Source organism: Drosophila virilis, chromosome 4, assembly GCF_030788295.1.
Source record: "Drosophila virilis strain 15010-1051.87 chromosome 4, Dvir_AGI_RSII-ME, whole genome shotgun sequence".
NCBI lineage: Eukaryota > Metazoa > Arthropoda > Insecta > Diptera > Drosophilidae > Drosophila > Drosophila virilis.
Genome location: NC_091546.1, coordinates 21,130,420 through 21,154,533, shown reverse-complemented (window position 1 = coordinate 21,154,533; position 24,114 = coordinate 21,130,420). Strand labels below are relative to the sequence as shown.

Below are 24,114 nucleotides of genomic sequence, written 5' to 3'. Positions count from 1 at the left end.
AGCTTCACGTCGAGGCGCATAATTCTGCTGGCATTGTCATTGAACTTTTGGTCAAATTCTTTTTAAATTGTATTCCTTTTCGTCCACAATTCAGAGCCTCATTCATCTAAATTTCAGATGATATTTGAGTGAGTATCAGCATAATAAGAGCAAATCGATACGCAAAATGTTCTTAAGGATACGGCGTGTTAATATATATATATATATTTATAGTTGCTTATTACAAGTAAGGAAATTTGGAAAGTCTCAACAGTTTTGTTGATTGCAATGCACATGTCTGCCGGTCTGATGCATCATCCAAGAAATTATGAGACCCCAAACGAAACTGCGAGTGCTTCCACACAAATGCCATAAATATTGCAGCCGATCGGGCAAATGATGTTGACAGGCACACCGGAGCACATTCTGTGGTCCCGCAGGGATTGGTAATAAAATTTTTTTTAAAAATATCATAATTTTTGATTCCAATGAATAGCAGCCCACGTTTGGGCCATTAAAGGGTTCAAATGAAGCCGTTAAATGTATCAATAAATTATGCTAAAACTCACATCAATTACAAGTCGTAAAGCAAGCCACATCTACGGGAACTTGGCCGGGCAAGGTAAACTGCAACTGCAACTGCAACTGCAACTGCAACTGCATCTGAGGCTGCATTACAGTAGCTAGCGGCGAGGGCTTGGGGGCGGCAATGAACCACAATTGCATAATAAAAATGAAACACGAATAGCCGGCATAGGGCTCGTAATACATAAATAGTTCAATCGGAAAAGTCGTTAATGGAACGAACTCACACAGAAATAAGCTGCACCGATCTCATCATCACTGTCATTGTTTCAATAGAAAACGCATAAAACTTGAGAAAATTGAAACAAATTTAACAGAAGAATAACAAATGCACGCGCACAGAAAATCTAGAGGAAGAACGCACAATTTTATGGATATTTGTTTTTCGCTGGTAATAATGCCACCAGTTGTCCGACAGATCTGATTCAGGGACAGCAGCGGTGCCCGGGCCGGTGTCATAGGGTTGTTGTTTTTATTGCTTTTCAAATGTTTCCGTAACTAGTCCCAAAGAAATTTCTCTAACACGATCATAAAGTTTTGATTTTTCCACTGAGCGACAAGAGACGACAGACGAGAGATCATCCTTGGCCTTGGGACAGGCGGATGAAGTGATGGACGGGTGGGCATGTTTACCAATAATAAAAGATAAATCGTCTGGTTTACATTTAGAGCAGACATCACAATGCGCGATCAGCAACACGGTCATAAGATTTTCGTTTATAGCCCCGTGTCCTTTATCCTTTCGTCGAATGCCAGGACCTAGCACAAATACACATTGGCGTTACCTGGTTGCGCCCATCAAGTGTCTATTTGTTTTAGCCTGCATTGCCCTTCACATAACTCTCCTTCCGTTGAGCTCTGCGACACGTTCTCGCAACATGTTTGAGGCATTTGTGATAGCACATATTAAACTTTTTATTACTTCGGACTCAGCATTACACACTTTCAATTGTTATCTAGTGCAGAGCTCATTAAAATGGTATCTAATTGCGACTAATTGGGTTTTAATCGAATTTGTTGCCTAATTACTTGAAGACAGGCGTTGCACATTGTTCAACTTCTGTTTAACCAAGGCAAGCATCAAAGTGACAAAGATAGTACAATTCTATGGGCATTAAATATAAGTCACATCCCTTTAAGGCCTTTGCCAATGAAAATGGAAAATGGAAAATGAAATGATAACTCCTACATTATTTGAGCACTGAACATTGCATAAGGATCCGACTGTAAGCTATGACTGCATTTCCTATAGATTGATGCTGGAGGAAGATATTACCCATATTTTGTACATTTAAGGTGGCCATGCCTGTTAGTGCAGATCGCCGCCAGGCTTAGGGTATCTGCTAGTCGGGCAAGCCTTTATTGAGCACTCTTGTATATAATTGTGATTGCCTAATGAAAAGCCCTTAACTTTTAGAATAAGTTCCTCTCCATCATAATAATTTTAAAGTGTGCAAATTGCGCACTCAATAGGCAAATACAAAGAGGCGGGATGAATCGCACCCATCCCCACCCCCCTCACTCCCAGCCCCTGCTTTAGCTGGCTGACAACATATTTGAAGTGATTTGTGCGGTTGGCCACAGAAGAAGCAAACGGAATCGCAGTCACAATGGTTTTTAACAGCACTCGAGAACCGCCTGTTGAAAATTGTGCAAATATAATTTTCATAGCAATTTCAGCAAATAAATAAATTAAACAAACGAATTAAGGGCGAGGATGGGCAAAAAGGGAGCGAGACAGAGTGAGAGAGAGTGAGAGAGAGTGAGAGAGAGAGAGTGCCAGAAATCGCGCTAAGTGAGTGCAATTGACAAAGGAAATCAACAATGAGAGTTGCGATGAGTTGAGGAGCACTTCAGAAATTATGCGTGCATGAGAATACGCTGACGCAAGGGGCCGAAAGAAGTGAAAGCGTGTGGCAACATTGCCAAGGCAACTTTGAGGCAGTTGCAAGTTGCGGTCGCAGCCAGTCAAATCGGAGGCTGTCAAATAGTTGAATGCCCAAATAATTGAACTTTATTTCGAGTAAATTGAGCGCGCAAAAGCACGCAACAGGCTGCTGGCAACAGTAGGCGGCAGACAGGACATCCGCACAACGGCGCCAAGGTGGCAACAGAAACTAACGGTTCTGAGCTCTTGTTCTTATCACAATTGAAAATTGTCAGCTAAGTGGCGCCTCACGGCATTTCGGTCTGTTTGTGTGTGTACCTGCGCAGATTGCGCAATTGAAGGACTTGCTGGCCTCGATCAGCACTGATATTATCCTTAGGGCACACCTTCATAATTTTGTCAAGTTGTCGCCAATTGTCCGCATTTCATTGAGGTTCAAAAACAGAGCAGGTACAAAGGTTATTTGTGTTTTCCTTTTGAGCTCGTTTTTTTTTTGTTTTGTTTTATTATGTTCTTTTTTTTTTTTGTTTTCTTTTCTAGTTTTAATTATTACTGGCCGGCGTTTATGTTTTTGAAAATGGTCAAAGGCGAAAGGAAATCCTTTTTTAATATCGTTTACTGCATTGGCAGCTGTGGGTTTCTCAAATTTATGGCCTAGCCCGAAAAAATTGTTGACATTTTCGTTATCTATTCTGTAATTTTGACCTTACCGGCATATCCTATGCTCTATCAATGAAATATTGATCGACTTGGCTGTGGTGTCAGCCTCTATGAAGATATCTGTATGCATTTTCAGCTCTTGACCCTCGCAACACTGATTTATGCGTAATTACTCGGCTACACCTAGCCGTACCTGGTTCATTTGACAACCATATTTAAATATTGCTCTATAAAAATGTTTATATTCCGACTTTTGGGATCCGAAGCGGTATTAAAATTTCGATTGACTCGCGCGCAGTATCTCTGATAGTTAATGTTTCAGTTTCAGTTTCAGTTCATTAAAGGACGCTTATGAGCTCAATAACGTTGATTGATGTGATTGATTGATTGACAGATTACGGAGGTATGTTAAAAGCATTTAATGGAAATCGGGATTAGCTACTGATGAGTTTATAAGCCCTTTTACCTAATAAAAATCGTTTATACGTGCTCTGATCTTTGATTAATTCATTTAAATTATTTCATTACTATTCAGAATAACATTAATTTTATCTTTCGGCGCTATATCTAATTTTTTTTAAATAATCCTGCATTATGCGTGTTTGTAAATTACATGTTTGATAATGCATAAAATTAAGTAAGAAGCTTGGGCGAGAGGTGAAAATAAGCCAAGTGCATAAAGTAAACATTGAACACGTCTCTCAGCGACTTAAATGAGTTCGCGGTTTGATAGACATTTTTGGGCACATTCAGTGAATACTAATAGACCTGGGCCCGTTGGACCCAATAACTATAATAGAAAAGAAGGCGGCAGAAATAGTGAGCATTAAGATCAAATAAAAATTGTTAAATTGTTAAAATTCTGAAACGATAGCAAACTCGACGTGGCCCTGAAACGCCTCCACGCAGACGAATTCCCCGACCCAAATACGACAGAGCACTCTGTGGCACGTCTTGATGAGAGGCAAGCATGCGGTGCCTTTTAACATATTTGAACAGTGCCGTGAAAATTACTCGTACAATTTGGCATAATTTTTATGAGGCAAACAAGTGTGAAAAACGGGTAAGGAAAAAGCGGGCCGAACAAACGAATGGAAATTTCAAAATCCTTTAGCGAGGATCGAATTTACTTAAGACTTGCATCTGGCCACGGACCAGGCCAACATAAAAACAACAATTAAAATTCTTAGCGCATGCGTGTTCATAAGAGCTGGTAATACGTTTTATTTCTTTACTTGTTTTTAATTATTTATACTTTTTTTTATTATTGCATTTTCAGCTATGCCCTTTGGCTGCCTCGGGGCTCTGAGACGGGACCGCTACATAAATTTGAGTCGATCAGGCGGAAGCGATTCCGTTTTTGGTTTTTTTTTTTTTTTTTTTACTTCACTTTCGTTTGCATTTTGTAAATTACATATTTTATTTTCTTTAACTTTTTTTTTTAATTTTATTTAGGGCAACAAAGAGACCGCAACAACATTAAAATTCGTTGCTTCCCCGTAGATCCTAAAGCTACGATAAGAGTACGTTTGTCCGAGAGAAAAAAAAAAGGGTACTTTAAATGGAGCGACACAATGAAACTGCCAGGCTGCATATTGATAGTTTAGTTTTAGGATTGGATAATGAGAAACGAATGAAAGCAGCAGAACGAAATGAATACCAACGGCAGATGAGCAATAAAATGAATGAAACAAGATACGTATGTATATGAAAAACAAATCCATAGAAAGTATGAACATATAATTCCGATCGTTTGATCTGGCGAACTCGGTCTGTTAGTCCAACTGGAAATGTTCAGTCGTGTATTATGAATGAAAATTGTGAATGGTGTCATTATTGATTAGCTTGATTCTACAATATGTGATATTTTTCGATTTTGATAAGGAATGAATTCAATGATCAATATCTCATGGAGCTTGATAGCAACAGACTCGGTCGTTTAGGATTCTGAGCTAACGAAATCTAAAACAAAGTCCATACAATGCATGCTCAGTAATTAAAAATAAAACTTATTCGCCAGTTCACACATTCGCACACACAGATACAAATGCATACACACACACAAGCACACACACACAAGCACACACACACACAGAAATATATACCACTTAACATTCTTATGATATCTTAACATTTGGCGGGGCAATCGTTAACAGTGCACAGTTTTCGAACATTTTTTCGAAGAAAACCCATTAACAGTGTATAAGACTGACTGCTAGCAGCGCATGACAACGAGAGAGCGACAGTGACAGAAATAGCAGGCATTTAGAAAATGAGAGCGGCTGTTGTGCTGCTACTGTTGCGCCACAGTAAAAATAAATGCTCACAGAGAGTCCATGAGAGAGAGAGAGAGAGACAGAGAGAGAGAGGCAAGCAACCTGTAAGAATTCAATGAGCGTGCAACGCACGCTGTTATTCCTGTTGTTGCTGTTGTTTTCGTTATGATTATGAGAGTCTATCAAAACTTACCATCGTATGAGTCCGCCTCGTATCTGTATTGGCGTATCAGTATTGAATATAATGGCAGATATGAAAAGGGCAGCTACATATACACTGCTTTTGATGTCGCTGGCTGCGGCGGTTGGTTGTCGGCTGCGACGCAAAATGAGCGAATATGAGCGTTATGAATTATGTATTGGTCTGGTATATAAACAAACCCTCACACACACACACGCAACAGCGCTGAGATATGAGTGGGTAGGAGGCGTACTGTATACATTTGGCTCGTCTTATTTCTTGCTTTTGTTTCAGTGCGCAGTTTTCTGCTTTCTTACTGGTGCGCAAGGTGGCGATTGGCTTTGGACTCGCGTTTTTTCTTTGCTTCTACTCGTCTCTTATTGTGTTCCATCTTTTTTTTTTTTTTAACACGTTGAATTTCCAACTTCTCGACTTTATGCATTTTATTGGCGGTCTACTCGACTTGTACTCCCTTTTATTTATTAGCTGCTCGTCTCGCATGGTTTTTTTTTTTTTGGTTTTTTGATCAAGTTTGAGTTGATTCTCTTTCAGTATGTTCATTTTATTGTCTTCATTCGTGTAAGACTCCTCTCGTTGGCTTCGGGCAAAGTTTATGATAGCCCCCCTTAGGCTAAGCAATCTTCCTGCCCAATGAACGAATTTGACTTTTAACTTGGGCTTCTGCTGCAACAGGGACTATCGATTATAGTACATAGCCATAAATAAAATACATAAAGTTACTAACTTGGCTTTATAAATAGAATACTCTGTCTATTGTGAGTCAGGCGATTCAGCTTAAGAAATTCAAATGAAATTAAAAAATTGATTCATTTGCTTTAATTCCCATTTGACGAACTTAAGTTAGTAATCAGTTGCTACTCAGCAATTGTTCAAATAATTACTTAAACCTTATTTGCAGTGCTTTAAAGTCTTAACATTTTTTAATTACCAAAAACAAAAGCAATAAAAATAAAAACAAAGAAATTAATGTTTATATCAAAACAGAACCCACAAAAGCCAGCCTATCGCCAGCTGTGCACAATTGAGTCACAATTCATTAATGCGAATTGTGCGTAAAAATTTTTAACGATCTTCTAGAACAGTTGCAAGGGGCCTTGGTTACATTTGGTTACAGTTAACTGAAATAATTTAAGTACCTTTGAAATAAATCCACAAAACCATGCCCTTTCAAAAAATATGCAATAACGTACGTATATAATGATTGGAAGCTTAGGAAACAAAGCATAAGAATATAATAAAATAAGTGGGAGTTGCCCAAAATAAAGAAAAAACAACAAAGAAAGAAACAGGAAACCAAACGTTTTGATGAATGGCTCATAATACTCAACGCACACATGCAAACATACATAGCATACGCACAAAACAAAAATTGACGAATAAGCGAAGCACCCAGAGCAGACAGGCGGACGAACGGTCCAATGAGTCGGGGGCGAACAATAGCAAAGAACCGAAAATCTTATAAAACCGAAATTAAAAAAGCAACAACAGAAACGGCGCTCATAACTGCGCGCGAGAAAGAGTCGCAGCGCGAGAGGTGGGAAGAGCTCGCGCAACAAATGGCCGAGGCGCAGGCGTGCGTGGAAGTGAGATGGCAGCTGTAAAAGGGCCGTACACTTATAAGCAGGGGACTCACAACCAGTTGCCGGGGCATATGAATTATGATAAATTATTAACCAAGAGAGTGCAAGTGCGAGAGAGAAGGCAGATCGTCAGACAGCGCACCCGAGAGCAGCCGAATGCATGTATGTATGTAGCTGTAAAAACGGCAAGAGCACATTTACTACAACACACAAAAACAATGGCGCAAAAGGTGAGCGAGCCCCAGAAGCGGAAGGAAGCAGTAGCAGGAGCAAGGAAAGCGCAGCCAAGGCGAGTACCAACACAAACTTCGCTGCTTTTTTGAGCGTCAGCAGCGGCGAGTCTCTTTCGGCTTTTTAGTGTGTGCATGTGTGTGTGAGTGTCTCATAATTTTTCGAACAAGTTTCATAAATGTCCGTTCAGCAAACAGGTAAGCAGAAACACCAGAGACTGAGCATCCTTCGCTCGTGAGCGCAAGAGGGAGAGAGAGAGAGAGAGAGAGACAGAGAGAGCGAGGGTAACAAGCTGAGCAGAGGTGAGAGGTTGATGGCAACAGTAACAGTAACAGCAGCCATAGCTTCCCATGGGTGCAAGTAAGACAACAAAAGGCTGACTGTCGAGCAAAATTTAATAAAAGTTATGATGAGAGGGAAACTACGTTTGTGTGTGTGTGTGTGTTGGAGAGGGTGTGTGCGCGAGTGGGAGCGAGAGCGTCTATGTAGGAAAAATTATATGAAATGTGAGCGAGTGCGAGTCTGATATCCATATACATGTGTGTATGTGTGAGTGTGTGTGTGTGTGCTTAAGGTGGGTAGGTTGAATGAATGTCAGGATAAGCCAGTTGCCCATGTTGTTGTTGCTGTTGGTGGCAGCATAATAAAAATGTTGCACACACACACACAAACACATTCAACATACATAGGTAGAGCGCATGTAAAAATATTGATAGTAAACCGGTCGTGTCGTCGTCGCAGCCCGAAGCAACAGCAGCAGCAGAAACGACGACTGCGGACTGCGTTCGTGTAGCTGTGCGCATGTATGTGTGCCTGAAAATATCTCAAAGATATTGTTTGTGTTTTGTGTCAGTGTTATTTTGACGCGCGTGCTGAACGTTCGTGCCGCAGAGAGAGCAGCGATTCCGCCACTGAGTTAACACCGACTATTATTCCCGTTTCTGCACAAATTTTTAGCGAGTGCGCGTACAATTTCAAAATTCCAATCAGATGGTGACAGTGTCCATAACAATATATCTTAAAAGCCCTGTCGTTACATATATGTACATGATCAATGTGATGAGTTTGAATTTAAAATGAAAGATAAAGTCAGTTGTTATCGATAAGCGTTGCAAAGCCGACGGAAAAACACACTCGCGCATACAATTGAAGCGATCAATTTACTGACCCGAGACAAGGCTTTACGGCTAATAACTTTTTTGCACAGTGCAACAAGGAAAGGGACCATGGGTCGAGCTCTGAGCACATGACATTGTTTAATTTTCTTTGGCCAAGTGGCGCCGAAAACAAAACCGAACACAGATTTTCTTCATTCCCTAGTAATAAACGCATCTAAATCTAATTAGTGTTCGGTTTGTGCTAAAAGAGAAGAAAAAACAACAACAACAACAACAACAACAACATAGAATAGAACAAAACGAAAATTCTTTATTCTTGATAAAAATCACTTGCCAATCGTTTTGTGTGCAATGCGTAGTGACTTCAAGGATAATCACCAGGAGACCATAAATAAAATGATACAGTTTGGTACCGTTAAATATGGCATTGTCAAACAGCTGAAGGATCGCGCCAGAAGCGCAGAGAAAGGTGAGTTACCCAAAGCTGGCGTGAAAGTGCAGTCCATAATGAAAGCTACAAATTTTGCGAATTTCAATTCGATTAGCTGAGGCAACATAATTAAAGGTGTGTTTGCTATTTTAGATCGTAGCCAATAACTTAGAGTTCAATTCTATATTTTTTCTTTGCCTTTCCAAATTTTGTGTGTTGCATTCCTATTCAAGCAAACTTAAATCACACATTGCCTGGGGTTTTATTTTTAAATGGGAGTTTTGATTCCCTATAGTTGCAATAAAATTAGTGAATTCATCAATTTAATTATTGGCTTTTTGAATGAGCCAAAATCACATTATCTAACAAGCTGTGAAAATAACACATAGGTTATAAAATTAATTATTGGTGTTTTACACGAAAAATGTTTATAATACCATAATAACTATTGGACGTAAACAAAAATATTCGTTAGCTCGTAAAAAAATTAAAAACATATTAAATCATACTACAAATACTACATTAGTATGGTAATAATTTGGGTCCAAGCCATAGTCAAGGCGAACTGTGTGAATGCGTTTCGATTGGATTCGTTTCTGACGTATGTAAATGGCGAGGCTTTCGAAACAATTAAAGCAAACGCACTAAGTCTTTAAAAGGCCCCCAAATTGCTCTGAAATCATTTTTGTGTCTTATGACGTACACTGGTATAAGTAAATATGTGCATTTATATATGTGTACACCTAAATCATAGCGAGGAGCGACATCAAATCGTTGTATTTAAATCGATACTTGATTTGTCATAAAAACGAGCAGAGGTAGTAAAGGGGTATTTTTGAATAATCATGACAAATACAATCCAAGAACAAATAAAGCACGGGGAAATGAGGAAAATTCAAGATAGAGACGAAAAGAGAGCGGAGAGTGAGAAAGAGATAGAGAAATAGCGAGAGAGAGAGAGAGAGAGAGTGCATGTGAGAGAAATGTGACGGAGGCAAAGCGAACAATATGGTGACAAAAAAAGGCTTTCAGGCACTTAAAACTTTTATCGGTTCCAAAAACTGGAAATACAAATTAAAAACTGTAGCCTCAAAATGTTATATATAATTCATAAGAAAACTGATGCAGACTGGCGCATAAATTAAATCGAAATACTTATATTTATTAATTTTGAAGATATTTTTTAAGCGTCTAGCACAGTTTTTCTCCTCTGACTAACATTTTGATTGGCGACCCTCGCTAAAAGAAAATCTGGTTTACGGAGGCCCAAATCAAAACTAGAGCTACATTTATATAACATAATTTCCTTTTGTCTGTTTGCTTGGACGAAAATGATAAATTTGTTAATTAGCAGAAACTGGCTCAGTTAATTGTTGTTCATTTCAAACTCAGACGTAAATTCTTTTTTTGTGATACTAGTATGTCGACTTTCTACTCTAAGTTATATAATATACCATTATGATAATTTAAACGAGATATTGAAAGAAAAGCTGCTTGCTAATAAATTATTTGAATTATTTCCTTTTCATATTTGGATAAGGTTATAAGCTGATTCCTGATATATTTCTGTTTTACTTATTGTTTATATTCTCAATATATATTTGATTAAGAAACCATTGAGTTTTCTCCAGAAACGTTTAATCAACTTTGTTTTTCAATAAACATAAATCCAAATTTCTATATTTGCAAGTTGTTGCCTATTATTTTGAAAAAAAGAAAAACCGCAGCATGTAAATTATTATCTTTGAGATTTATCAATTATTTTACGCGTATTTGGTTTACGTAAAGCTGAAGCATTTCCGAAAGTTGTGCTCTTGTTTGTTGCTACTGTGCATTAATAAATGTACACTCATTAGTGAAGGGATCATAAATTGGAGAAATATAAAAAAATTGAAATCAGAAGCAGATTTTAAGATATCAGAAAAGAGACTAACATTTGAGCTAATTTCCATATGGTTTATATGGATTTATATATATATATATATATATATATATGTATGCATAGACATATGTACTAGCTGTGCATATGAATTTCGTTGATATTTGTTGTTGTTGTTTTGTTAGCACGAACGGAGAAGTCAATGTGCAAAACTTAATGACATTAATTATTTAATTATTTTTATTTATGCGACTTTTTGTATTCGTCTGTGTAGCTTCTGATATTTTCAATTTGCGTAGCTTTAAGTGCCGTAGGCAAACTTTGTTGCATTAATTTCTGCCCTGATACTTTGTGTCTCGATTTTGTTTTTCTTTTTTCTTCATTTACTTTACTTATGTATGCTTGAAATTCATATACATGAAATTCAATTTGGCCCGAGTGTCAATTTATGCGAAACCCGTGAAATCTATATCGAAAATGGAATCGACAATGGACTTGGATATTATAAAATTATGCGACATGTCCGTTCTGTGGCTGCCCTGTTGTTGTGTTGTTATTATAGTTGTTTTGCATTTTCTACATGGCTGCACAACATTTTTTGCCTTGACAAAAATGGAAAATCATTGACTTGTTCGCTCGTTGTTAGACCCCCATCTATTCCCGGCTGATTTCCATTCTGAATATGATGATGGGATAATTGAAACGCTCGTTGTGCGCCATCGATAGGTGACCAGAGTCAAATGTATGCACCAAAAATTCTAAAAATAATAACAAAAAATGACTTGTGCAAGCTGAACGTCATTTTTTGATAGGTATTACACGTCATTTTATTAAATAGTGCATATATCGACAACTCTTTTCGTAAAAAGTGTTCATTAATCTTAGGCTTAGCATGATTTTTTACTTCTAGCTGACATAACTAATATGTGATTTATCAATGAGACTAATGAGATCTAATAGGTTTCACTATTTAGTAAGCCAAGATATATAAGAGCTAAAAAAGAATTTTGTAGCCAAACATTTGACATATTTGATGTGCATGCGGCTGACAATGACAATTTAAATGCTAAGTAGACATAATTTAACATTGGCCGAAGAAATTTCTCAATATTTCATGTTTGAGATAATCTTAAATTCCGCAAATTATGGCATTTTAGGTATATTGTTTACTAGAAACTTATATTCTTGCTTATATAATTGTATTTTATATCAGATTACTGACACACACCATCTTGAAGCCTAGGAGATTTTAAAACTCAATTCAATTTATATCATTTATTTTGAGTTGACTTTGTCTGCACTTGTTCTGAATAGGATAAATAATATTCTGTCCACAATTTGATATTGTTTTCAGCTAGCATTTCAAGACAATATTTTGCGAATTACAATCAATCGTTATACATACACATATTTTCAGGCCTTTCTGATCTGTTTGGGCGCTCTTGCATATTTTTATATACACATGTACAAATAAATTGAAGCAAACAAAAATATCGAAGCATTATAAAAGAAAAACAAGACAGAAGAGTTTCAATCAAAAGGTAAAGGATGCATTTGCTAGGAACTGGAAACTAGGAACTGAATGATAAGAGGGACGCCGCAGCTCTCAGTTTGTGATTTGTTGTTTTGACCAAGACAATAAACAAGATGTGTTTATTCTTATTGTAAATTTAGCAAATTTATTACCAATCGCAAAATGACTTAGCAATGTTCGATTGCTTGACAATTTTATGGGCATCATAATTCGAATTGCTGTTACTTTTTATGGCCGGTTGTCATGCCAACAAAGCGACCGACTCAAATTTTATGGCGCCCATTATACTTAATTTTAATTAATTAAAATAACATTCACTTATCAGTTATAATTATTATAATTTTGTTCACAATTTTCGTTGAACCCGCTAAAAATTAAAAATCTTATTCAGCAAGTTAACAAGAGTCGACAATCGAATATCGAAATGTGCACGTTGCATTCGACAGGCGGCAAATCAAATACAAACAAATACAAATACAAATACAAATACAAATACAAATTTCCAAATGAGGAACAACGTTGAGGTCTCGTCGTAATATTCGTTTTAAAAATAATTATTATATTAATGCGATCGATATGCAAATGGCTCCGATACGCAGCCAAAACGTAGCTGCCTAAAGTATCAAGAGCCTGTTGTCTGACGCTCTATCCGCGGTTCTGTATTTGTATACTTTATGTATAAAACTCGCTTGACTCGTTTTGATTTGTGCAGAAATATGCTTTATTATACTGGCGAGTGTATCTTTGCCGATCAGCAAGGCAAGTGGGCTACGGATGGAGATTTATCTCGTTTGCTGGCCCTGCTTATCATAAATTATGCTTTATGGTCTCTGCGCATGCGAACCAATTTGGTCATTTTTTATATTCTATATAGGTAACATTTGTTTACCTGCCTTTCGTACAGTTTGTGGACATGTTGTGGACACTTTCCGTCGATCCAACAAATGTCAGCTGTTATAGTTTTTTGTTGCGCGGGCATCAGGTGAGAATCAGCTAATCAACAATTGCTAATTGGGTTTCGAACAAACAGTGTATTGACAAGGGGGTAGTGGGCTAACTGGTTAAGGCTAACACAAGAAATGCAATTGCATTACCTGCTTCGACAGCAGCATAACACAGCAGCAGCAACTTCCACTACGGTAGCAACATAGCCGCATTGCAATGAACAATTGCCACCGATTAAGTCATATATGCGACAAGGCAGTGGTCAACAGCAGCGGGGTATGCGGGAGTCTTACCGGTACCAGGCCAAGCCAGGCCAGGCAGCAGTTAGCTCCAGACAGTGCGTTCTCTATTTTGGTGGTGCCATAGTCAGACACAACAAGTTATTGTTGTTGTCATTGTCAAGTGTGCACATTGGAGCAAGCGTCTTCGAAATTTGGTTTATAGATTAAATATAAATCGAAAGGGACATATTAGTTGAATTGACATAACAATCAATTCAATACGAATACAAAACAGAAACTTCCATTAAAAAATAAAAAAACAAACATATTAGCACATACGCCACGAACTGGACGGTTTAGACAACGTCAGCTGCAACGCTACATGGTTCCTATATTTCAAGTACCTCCTTCTGCCTGCACTGGACAGCGTATGTATTTGTAAATTATTTGCATTGTAATTTGTCGCTTGTTAATAGGATGTCGCTTTAAGCTGTCAACAATTTTTTAGAGTTTAATGACATTAAGTAAATCTCAGACTTTAATTTCTAGGGTTTTAATTTTGTTTTCTATATTGTTTTTTGGCAGACATAGCAAGTGATCAGGAAGATAATGGCGCCTGCTCGCCTCTGACAACCGCAACGGCTAGCGCCAGCGCTGGCAACAGCCCGTGTCCCAGCCGCAGTCCGCAGCAGCACAGCGAGGACGAAAGGGAGCCAGAACAAGTGTCCGAACAGGAATTGGTACCAGAAGTGAGTGCCCAGTCCGAATCAGAGATTGGTAAAGAAATAGAAAATAATGCCGATGAGACAAACGCGGATCACAATCATAATAACAACAACAATAACAAATTGGTCATGACAAAGCCACCAGTCGAGCACGAGGTCGAGCAGAATGCGAATTTGAACGCTTCTATGCCGAATTCACCGACAGCCGCGACTTCGTCAATGGGGGAGGCGACTTCACAGGCTAAATCCCCTAAAAAGGAATTGGACGTGGATGTTGAAATGCAGGATGAGGGAACGCCGCGTGGCAAGAATTCGACTACGCCACCAGCTACCAATGCTGTGATTGCTGGCGCAGCAGCACAGCAATTTGGCGCCACACCTGTCACCCTGGAAGCCATACAAAACATGCAGATGGCCATTGCACAGTTTGCGGCTAAGACAATTGCGAATGGGGCATCTGGAACGGACAATGAGGCAGCCATGAAGCAGCTGGCCTTCTTGCAGCAGACGCTCTTCAATTTGCAACAGCAGCAGCTTTTCCAGATTCAGCTTATACAGCAATTACAATCGCAGCTGGCTCTTAACCAGGTTAAGCAAAACGAGGACGAAGCCGACGAGGAACTCGAGCCGGAGGAGCGCGAGGATGGCGAAACGGATACCTACGAAGAGGAGGAGCGCATCGCAGACATGGAGCTGCGACAAAAGGCCGAGGCACGCATGGCCGAGTCCAAGGCGCGTCAGCATCTTATAAATGCGGGTGTGCCTTTACGCGAACGCTCCAGATCCATCTCACCAGCCGCCACATCGCTGTCGACTTCGTCGCTAAAGCGCAAACGCGAAGAAGATGCCAGTGCCAAGTCGTCCGGCGCAAGTGCTAAGATTTTCGGTGAGCAGGAGAGCTCACAGGACGCCCTGAATAAGCTTAAAGAGATGGAGAATATGCCGCTGCCCTTTGGTGCAGATTTGTCGTCTAGCATCATTACCAATCATGACGATTTACCAGAGCCTAATTCCTTAGATTTGCTGCAAAAGCGCACCCAGGAGGTGCTCGATTCTGCCTCCCAAGGGATCTTGGCCAATAACATGGCCGATGATTTTGCCTTTGGTGACAAGTCCAGCGACGGTAAGGGTCGCAATGAGCCCTTCTTTAAACACCGCTGCAGGTACTGCGGAAAGGTATTTGGCTCCGACTCTGCACTACAAATTCATATACGGTCCCATACGGGTGAGCGACCCTTTAAATGTAACGTCTGTGGGAGCCGATTTACCACTAAAGGCAACCTTAAGGTGCATTTTCAGAGGCATGCACAAAAGTTCCCGCATGTGCCCATGAATGCAACGCCTATACCAGAGCACATGGACAAGTTTCATCCACCGCTGCTGGATCAAATGTCTCCCGACAGTTCTCCAACGCAGTCACCAGCCCCAGCGACTGGTCTGCCGCCGCCATCAACGTCCACACTAACACAGATGCAGCCGTCGATGTCCTTTGCCTCGAGTCCAGCATTCCCTGGACTGCCGGGCATATACCGGCCACCTATGGAGCTGCTTAAGTCACTTGGTGCTACTGCAGGCAGTACCGCCGGCTTGCCGCATCCGTTTTTCCCCCAGATGCCGGGGCTGGGTGCGGCACTGAAGCACACGCACGATCAAAGTCAGGACATGCCCACGGATTTGCGCAAGTCTTCGGGTCCCAGCTCTCCCCACGAGGAGGAAGACAACATAGCGGCTAGATTGCCTGTTAAATCAGAGCTAATGGAAGAGGAAAAGACGGAGCACACGATGGAAGCAGCGACAGCTGAAAGCGCCGAAATGGAGCCACTGCCGCTTGAGGTGCGGATTAAGGAGGAGCGTATCGATGAAGATCAGATGCATTTGCAGGAGGGTATGCAAAAGCCGGAGGCGCCTAACCGGCGTACGCCTACGCCCTCATCCTCAACAGTGCCTCATACGCCACCACTCATGCAGCGGCAAAATCACCACGTTCACTCCCACTCCAGTGTCATGCCCGCCTATCCGCCTGTGGTGCAGCCCATCCAACCACCAGCAATCATGCACGCGCAGTGCTCACCTGGATCGCAGACCCATCTGGATCAGTTGCCGACTCCTGGACAACTCCCGCCCACGATGCCCCAACGAGAAGACTTCTTTGCGGAGCGCTTCCCCCTTAATTTCACTTCAAAGACGGACGACCATTCGCCCATACGCTCGCCCGCTGGCCATGCGCATGCTCACATTCCGCGTTCACCCTTCTTCAATCCAATCAAACATGAGATGGCTGCCTTGCTGCCGCGTCCTCATAGCAATGACAACTCGTGGGAGAATTTTATTGAGGTGTCGAACACCTCGGAGACAATGAAGCTCAAAGAGCTTATGAAGAACAAGAAGATCAGCGATCCAAATCAATGCGTTGTCTGCGATCGCGTCCTCTCCTGTAAGAGCGCTCTCCAAATGCACTACCGTACTCACACGGGCGAGCGACCTTTTAAGTGTCGAATTTGTGGCCGAGCCTTCACGACCAAAGGCAATCTGAAAACCCACATGGCTGTGCACAAGATTCGACCGCCCATGCGTAACTTTCATCAGTGTCCGGTTTGCCACAAGAAGTACTCAAATGCACTTGTGCTGCAGCAGCACATACGTCTGCACACGGGGGAGCCAACCGACCTGACACCCGAGCAAATACAGGCCGCTGAAATACGCGATCCGCCGCCATCAATGATGCCTGGCCACTTTATGAATCCTTTCGCAGCGGCTGCCTTTCACTTTGGTGCCATGCCTGGCGGCGGTGCTGGTGGTCCGCCTGGAGCTTCTGGCATGCCCGGTGGTCCACACAATGGCACTTTGGGCTCGGAGTCATCGCAGGGTGACCTGGATGATAATATGGACTGTGGCGATGGAGATGACTTCGATGATATCTCCTCGGAGCATTTGTCAAATAGTAACGATCCTGCGGGCGACGAGCGACCGCGTTCTAGTGATGATTTCAAGTCGCTCCTGTTTGAGCAGAAGCTGCGTATTGATCCAACTGGGGTAGTCAACATTAACAGTCATCAGCGACCGCACTCTGCCGCCAGCAATCCCAATTCGATTGGTTCCGCTTCGGCGTCACCCTCGGCGCCAACTAGCCCAAGCTCGCAGCCCAAGCCCAGCTGCTCACCCGTTCGCTCCGTGTCAGAGACTTCACAGGGTGCTCTCGACTTGACACCACGCGCTCTTCCTCCGCCGCTGGCCTCCTCAAGCTCGCGCTCACCGCTACCGCCAACTATTGAGCGTAAGGAGAAGACCATTAGCCCGCTCAGTCAGCAGCCATCGGTGCGTAGTCCCAATGGTCCCGCTGCGCTGCTTTCTTCGCAGTTGCCACCCTCAGTGGGCATTGATTGCCTTCCTCCTGGTCTGCAGCATCATTTGCAGCAGCAGCATCAGCATCTTATGCAGCAACAAGCGGCTGTGGCCGCCGCAGCAGCCGCGCAGCATCATCATCATCAGATGCAGCAACATGCGGCCGCACTGCACCAACATCAGGAACACCTCCGTCGCGAGGCGCAGGAAGTTCAACAGAAAGCGGCGGCTGCAGCCGCCGCAGCTGCCGCTGCCCAGCGTCAGGAATCTCCACAGCCTCCACCTCGGTCCGGCGAATCGTCAGTCGGTCCGCCAGCCCAGCCCAATCCGTTGATTTCTGCGCGACCGCCCTTCGGCATGTTCCCCAATCTACCAATATTTCCGCCAGCCACCACACAAAATATGTGCAATGCCATGAACCAAATAGCGCAATCCGTGATGCCAGCGGCACCATTTAATCCGTTGGCACTAAGTGGGGTGCGTGGCAGCACCACGTGCGGCATCTGTTACAAGACATTCCCCTGTCATTCGGCGCTTGAGATTCACTACAGGAGCCACACCAAAGAGCGGCCCTTTAAGTGCAACATCTGCGATCGCGGCTTTACAACTAAGGTATGTATAGGAGAGAATATTTGTGGGAATATATGTAGTATTGTATTAAATGCTTAGATGAAACCCTAACGCCTTCTTTCTGCTCTCTCTTCTTAATTCTGTTGCAGGGTAACCTCAAGCAGCATATGCTGACACACAAAATTCGCGACATGGAGCAAGAGACCTTCAGAAATCGTGCTGTAAAGTATGTAAGTCTTCCAAAATCACACCAAACCAAAACTCAGAACAAACATTATTTTCAAAATCTGACCAGTCGACAGCTAGATTATGTAAAAAAAGTTTTGTTTTAGTTGCCAATCAGACATAAATACTTTCCTATCCTACAAATATTTTCTGTAATTCAGAACTTTCTGTGCCCAATTATTGAACTTTTTACATTAAATTTAAACACTTCAAGTATAAAAAGCTTAACACAACCAAGCTCCTATTTAACTGCAATTATCAGCTATATTAATAAAGTGCTTGTTTTGTTTGATCCTTTTATTTATAGATGAATGAGTGGAGCGATGATCGTGAATAAGTTAATTAGTTATCGATAGTACGATCAAGAACAATCCAAATATTAGCCATTGGCCGTGACAATAGACTCTCGCAACAATATGATCTCATGCTGTGTTGTGAAGTGCGGGTTAAGGCAAAGAGTGGATAAGCAAAGACGACTGCAGAGTGTGAACGCTGAAATAAGTGAACACTAAATGCAAGAAGGAAGCAAAGAGAACCGAAAACTGCTCTGAAATCCTCACAAGGTAGTTCAAGAGAAAATGTACGAAGCCCCATAAAAACAGCTTTGCACATACGCGTATACAAAAAAAATTGTTTTTATAAATTGTTGCCCACAAAAATATTTGATTCTTTTTTTAAGTTGCTAACAATAAACCCGGGGCAGAAATTAAGACAGGCAATGCCTGCTCGCCTGTGATTTCTTTTCATGATTTCTCCAATGATTTCTTTCATAAACAATTTTTTATGATCCAAAAGCTAAAGAAATCATTGAAAACAGCAACACAAAACTAAACTGGCATGAAACGTATCCAAAGATGCATCAAAAGCAATGTTCCAGTCTAAAACAGGCCCTAGAAATGCCGCTGGATTGCTTTGAAATGAGACTGATTGCGTTTCAGGCTGACACCCTAATGTATAGTATGATATTCGCCACAAAAAATCAGAATCAGACGAAAAAAAATGGAAATTGAAGTTGACAACAGCTGAAATTGAAGGCGTAGGAAAATCAAAATTCGAATTTAAAGTACATTTAAGGTAATGTTAATCTTAAACTAAATAATATATAAATCATATATAGAGTATATACATTTGCATAATGTATATGATACCTTAGTCCACAAATATTACAAACTATATTTAAAATGTGCAATAATAATATGACACGATATACATTTAGTCTGCCTTTTTCTCCTACGTTCGTAATTTAAATTTTAATTTTGTATCTTTTGTACTTACACGCAATAAATCCAGGTAGACCTAATTCAAAATTAATTTGCTTTGCTTCGGTTAATCTTGAAAAGAAAAAAAAATATAAAAGAATATATAAATAAAAAAAAAAACATAAATTGTGATACTAAATGTAAAATTGTTGGCCAACTGGATAACCAGCCAAAGCCAAGTTGATGTAAATTGCTTTCCATATCACTTATAACAACTGGCAAATAATGTTAAATATGAAAAAAAAAAAAAACAAGAAAAACAAACATAATAAATGCATAAAAACTTTTTATTTAACATTCATAGTTAATTTAGTTGATAAAACAATATACGGCGATTGTCAAACTAATAAATATATGCATAAAAAGTTCGAATCTAATTATTTCGAAAATCCATTTTATTCATTTACTTGGTATGTAAGTAAACTTGATAACAGGCTTAAATTACGATAAACCCATAAATCATAAAGATACAAATGTATCTCAATCTGTTTGTAAGCATAGTCTCATAATTTATTACCCATGGAACGAAATACAAAATGAAAAAAAAAAAAAAAAACAAAAAAACACAAAAAAAAAACAAAGCAAACGAAATACAAATAAAAAGTATACAAAGAAAAATTATGTATTTAAGTTATAAAAATTAATAAACAAACTTGTGTTTTTATTTTGCCCAGTTCAGCAGCGTTTTATACCTGTATGTTGACTTCTACGGCGCTTATCGAGATCGGGGCGGATGTTCTGGGAAAAAAATAAGCGTTCATTTTCGTAGTAAAAGGCCATGGACCTCCAATAATGGTCCGTGAATGTTTAGATATTGTAATAAAAATGATTAGTCAAGTTTATTATCGTCATAATCTTTTAATTCGAAATCGAAACGGAATATTGATAGCCAGCAACAGCTGAAAACTGAGTGGCTCAGACTTGGGGACTGGATCTAGAGTCAAAGCCGAGTTCAACAAATATTTGCTGCCTACATTTTATATTCTCTTTAGTTTTTGTCACAAATTAATTTATTTCCCTTTCATTTTTTTATATCTTTTTTTTTTGTGTTTCAATGCCAATGACTATCCGGCCACCTGATTTGTCCCGCTTGCATTTTAGTCGTTAGTAAATTTCTCGTTGACGGTATGTCATATTTTTCAAGACGAACACCCGCTGCTTATTTGTGTGCGCATTCGAGCACGTCTTGGATGCCAGACTAACCGTTTTTGTAGTGAAATAATTAACTGATATTTTGACGGGTTGCATTTAATATCTCGTTGGTGATGAGTACAACAATCTTAATAAGTCGCAACTTCGCAGTATGACTTATTTTCTTTTTAATGCACTTTACGTTTTCAGGTGTAAAGGAGACTGAGAGTGAGTTGAGGTGTGGCAACCCTTTGCCTTTCCGCTGTCTGAGTTCTGGCAACAAAATGCTGTAAGGTTAGTGGCAAAGCTTAAGGTCAGTTGATGTCCGGATGGCAATTATGACATTTACAGGTCGCTTGTCATTACCGCTTACAATTTTAAAGTTTTTTATTTTTAGGTTATAACAATTCAGTGCCGTAAAATGTTTTATGTTGCTTATAAAGTTACATAAAACTTAACTGGCAAATAAAGCTAGACTAATACAGCAATAGCAAGAATTGCCTGATAACTACAAAGACTGAGTTAGGTCACTGGCAAATCCTTGTAAACGTTTGCAATAACTGCAAGAATCCTTACATATAATATATGAGAATGGTTAGGGTAGCCATTCGAGCTTATCACAGGCATAAAAATACACACCCACCCACGCAAACAATCAAAACAAGAAAAATTTCACATTTTGCGCGGCTTTGCCATCGCTTCTAAACAGCAGCAGTAAGCGGCCGCTCGATCCGACTGATACTCTTCATTGGCCCAAAAGTCATCATTGTTGTTGGTACAGTGGGCCCGAAACTTAAGGCACGCGTGCAAATTATAAATATGTCGGATAAAAGTATACATTAGTCATTTTTAATAGTTATTTCTGACATCAGTTAAAAGTTAATGTAGGATATAGAAAACTATAATAAGCTTTAAATGGTTGGATAAAGTCAGTTATCAATCGACACGTATTTTATAAGCATTCCAGATAGTTTTCATTATAGTTCCACTGTGCCACTAGACAGTATGCCAAACAGCAATACACATTCACAACAACTAACATAGATGGCACTTTAATACGAAAATCTAACGATTTGTTTGCACTTTTATTATTTCCTGTTACTGGAATTGTCACAAAATAAAAATAACAAAAATCGCAGCATGGCCGGGCTGTAAAAACAAAACAAAAACCAAGCGCAATATGGTGAGTCCCCAACGCTTCCCTTCTACCTCAATCCGCCTCTTAAGCTCCTTAATGGTTTTTGGGTATCCGTATCTATCTGCCAGTGTCAGTTTGGCACATCATTTGGCCAACATACAATGGCAGCGACTGCCTCCGTTTGAGCCGCCGCCGCCGCCGCCAGTTGCGCTTGCATTTTGATGACGGCAGATTCCAAAGTACGCTTGGATATGGATAGGGTCACTTATCAGACCGACTGCTGGCTAGTTGGTCCGGTGCCCGTTCGGGCCGTTTTGTCAGCATCGATTGCGACTCAGCGACGTCTGAGCCGCTGGGCGATTGACATGCGCTCGCATTTATGCAACATTACGCAAAGGATTAGTTGATAGAATACAAGCGTCCTGATTGACCATGTCTCGCCCCTAAACTCTCTCATTCTGTTAGCACAAGTTACAGCCCTGTCTTATTGGGCACGTGTGTGGTGCGTGTTGGGTGGGCGTGTAAATTTGCTTCTGTTTGTATTTGGGTAATCGACACGATCATATGGCTGGCTTATGTTTGCTGTATTTCGTGGCATATTCCATTTGCTTTCATTTGCGGTGGCACATGCAATGTGTGCTGACAATTGTCACTGATCTCTTCGATATGAAGTGAAATAAATATATAGGTATATATAAATTGGTTATTGAGTAAAGTAGGCAAAAGGATTCAATGCGTCGCCGATGCAAATGATGCAACATAATTCGTTTGTGCCCTGCCCGGAAGGCGTAGTCCAAATGAACGGACTCGTTGAAACAGATTACTGTTGCTTCAGAGGGCGACCCCAAGGCTCCTCGCGAAGATGCGGTCGACTCATTGTTCGACCAACTTGCACTGGACTTGGTACCGTGCCGTACTCAACGCCATTTGTTGCTTGGCTGCATCGCCTTAACGCCCACGCATTCAAGGGAGGCGATGTGATTACATGACAACAAAAAAAAAAACGTTCAAGCATGCTGCAGTGGAGAAAATTACTGCACTATACCATGAGATACAACGCACAGTACAGTTTTAGATAGAGTACAGTTACCAGCTTCAATAATACCCGCAATCCCAGCAGCAATTTTCAAAATTTCATTCCCAAGTCTCCTCCATTCTCCGTTGCCTTCTCAATTACATTTCCAGTGATTTGTTTGCTTCACTCCGTCGGTTGTGGCTGTGTTCGTTCCGACTGCAGCAATGCTGATGATGGGTTTCCCATTGAGTCGATCTAATTTCTCATGGCGGAATCATCGATTCATCGTTTTGTGCTGCACTGTAAATAACTGCAGCGAGCAAAGAGGTGGAGAGCGCCTGCAAACCCCGGATGCGAATATCAGCCGGAGTTAGAGTCAGTTGGAAACCGCCTGCCAGTTGTTGACGTGTCTAGCAGCAGAATCGCCTCTTTTGGCAGCCCCAGCAGCCCAATCAATCCATTTACAAACCACTTCGCTCCACAACTACCACCCACCAGTCTTGCTTTGATGCCAAATCTAAGCGGTTCAAATATATTTACCCCTGATTTGGGAGCAAAAACGCGGCATAATTGCCGTTTTGTTCGTTTCGCATGGAAAAAAAATACAAATTTTGAGAGGGGAAGATATACAAATACAGAGAGAGAGAGAGAGACAGAGAGAGAGAGACAGAAAGAGAGAGAGAGAAAAGGAAAAACAAACAGGGTCGCCAAACGAAAAGGGGGGACCACAAAGCAAAAATTGCACAATTTAAATAGCAACACATATTGGTGAGCATTTGTGTATGCGGCTGTGCCTGTGTGTTCCTGCTTTTATACCCTGAACCCATTGAAAATGGGTAAGAAGGGTATAACGTGTTTGTGCAAATGTATGTAACAGGCAGAAGGAAGCATCTCCGACCCCATAAAGTATATATATTCCTGTTAAGCATAAATAGTCGAGTCGATCTAGACGTGTCCGTCTGTCTGTTCGTCTGCCCGTCCGTCCTTTCCCCCGTCTGTCTGATAGAATAGGATTCATGGCATCCCCTAGTCGGGAACTCCCGACCAATGCCTCTTACATGTTCTTATAAGGAGAGGTTTAGGTCTAATAAAAATTCGCCACAAAATTAATTTCCTCGAGCTTTTCTTTTTTGCCATTTACCGATACAAAATAAGCAATGAATGAGTATGTATTACTAAAT

At 40.6% G+C, this 24,114-nt stretch overlaps 1 protein-coding gene across 5 annotated transcripts; it reads left to right on the top strand.

Moving 5' to 3' along the window:
* Window positions 1-8,242: 8,242 nt before the first annotated feature.
* salm (spalt major) lies at window positions 8,243-19,913 on the top strand. Of its 5 annotated transcripts, none has more exons than XM_032437650.2 (4): window positions 8,243-8,988; window positions 14,114-18,207; window positions 18,330-18,391; window positions 18,698-19,913. In XM_032437650.2, exons 1-4 carry the CDS (start codon window positions 8,871-8,873, stop codon window positions 18,699-18,701), a joined length of 4,278 nt encoding a protein of 1,425 aa, XP_032293541.1. In that variant the 5' UTR covers window positions 8,243-8,870; the 3' UTR covers window positions 18,702-19,913. The 5 variants fall into 5 exon arrangements, with proteins under 5 accessions (XP_032293541.1, XP_032293539.1, XP_032293540.1 ...); XM_032437648.2 differs by having other exon boundaries at window positions 18,330-18,395; XM_032437649.2 differs by having other exon boundaries at window positions 8,244-8,988; window positions 18,315-18,391.
* Window positions 19,914-24,114: the final 4,201 nt, after the last annotated feature.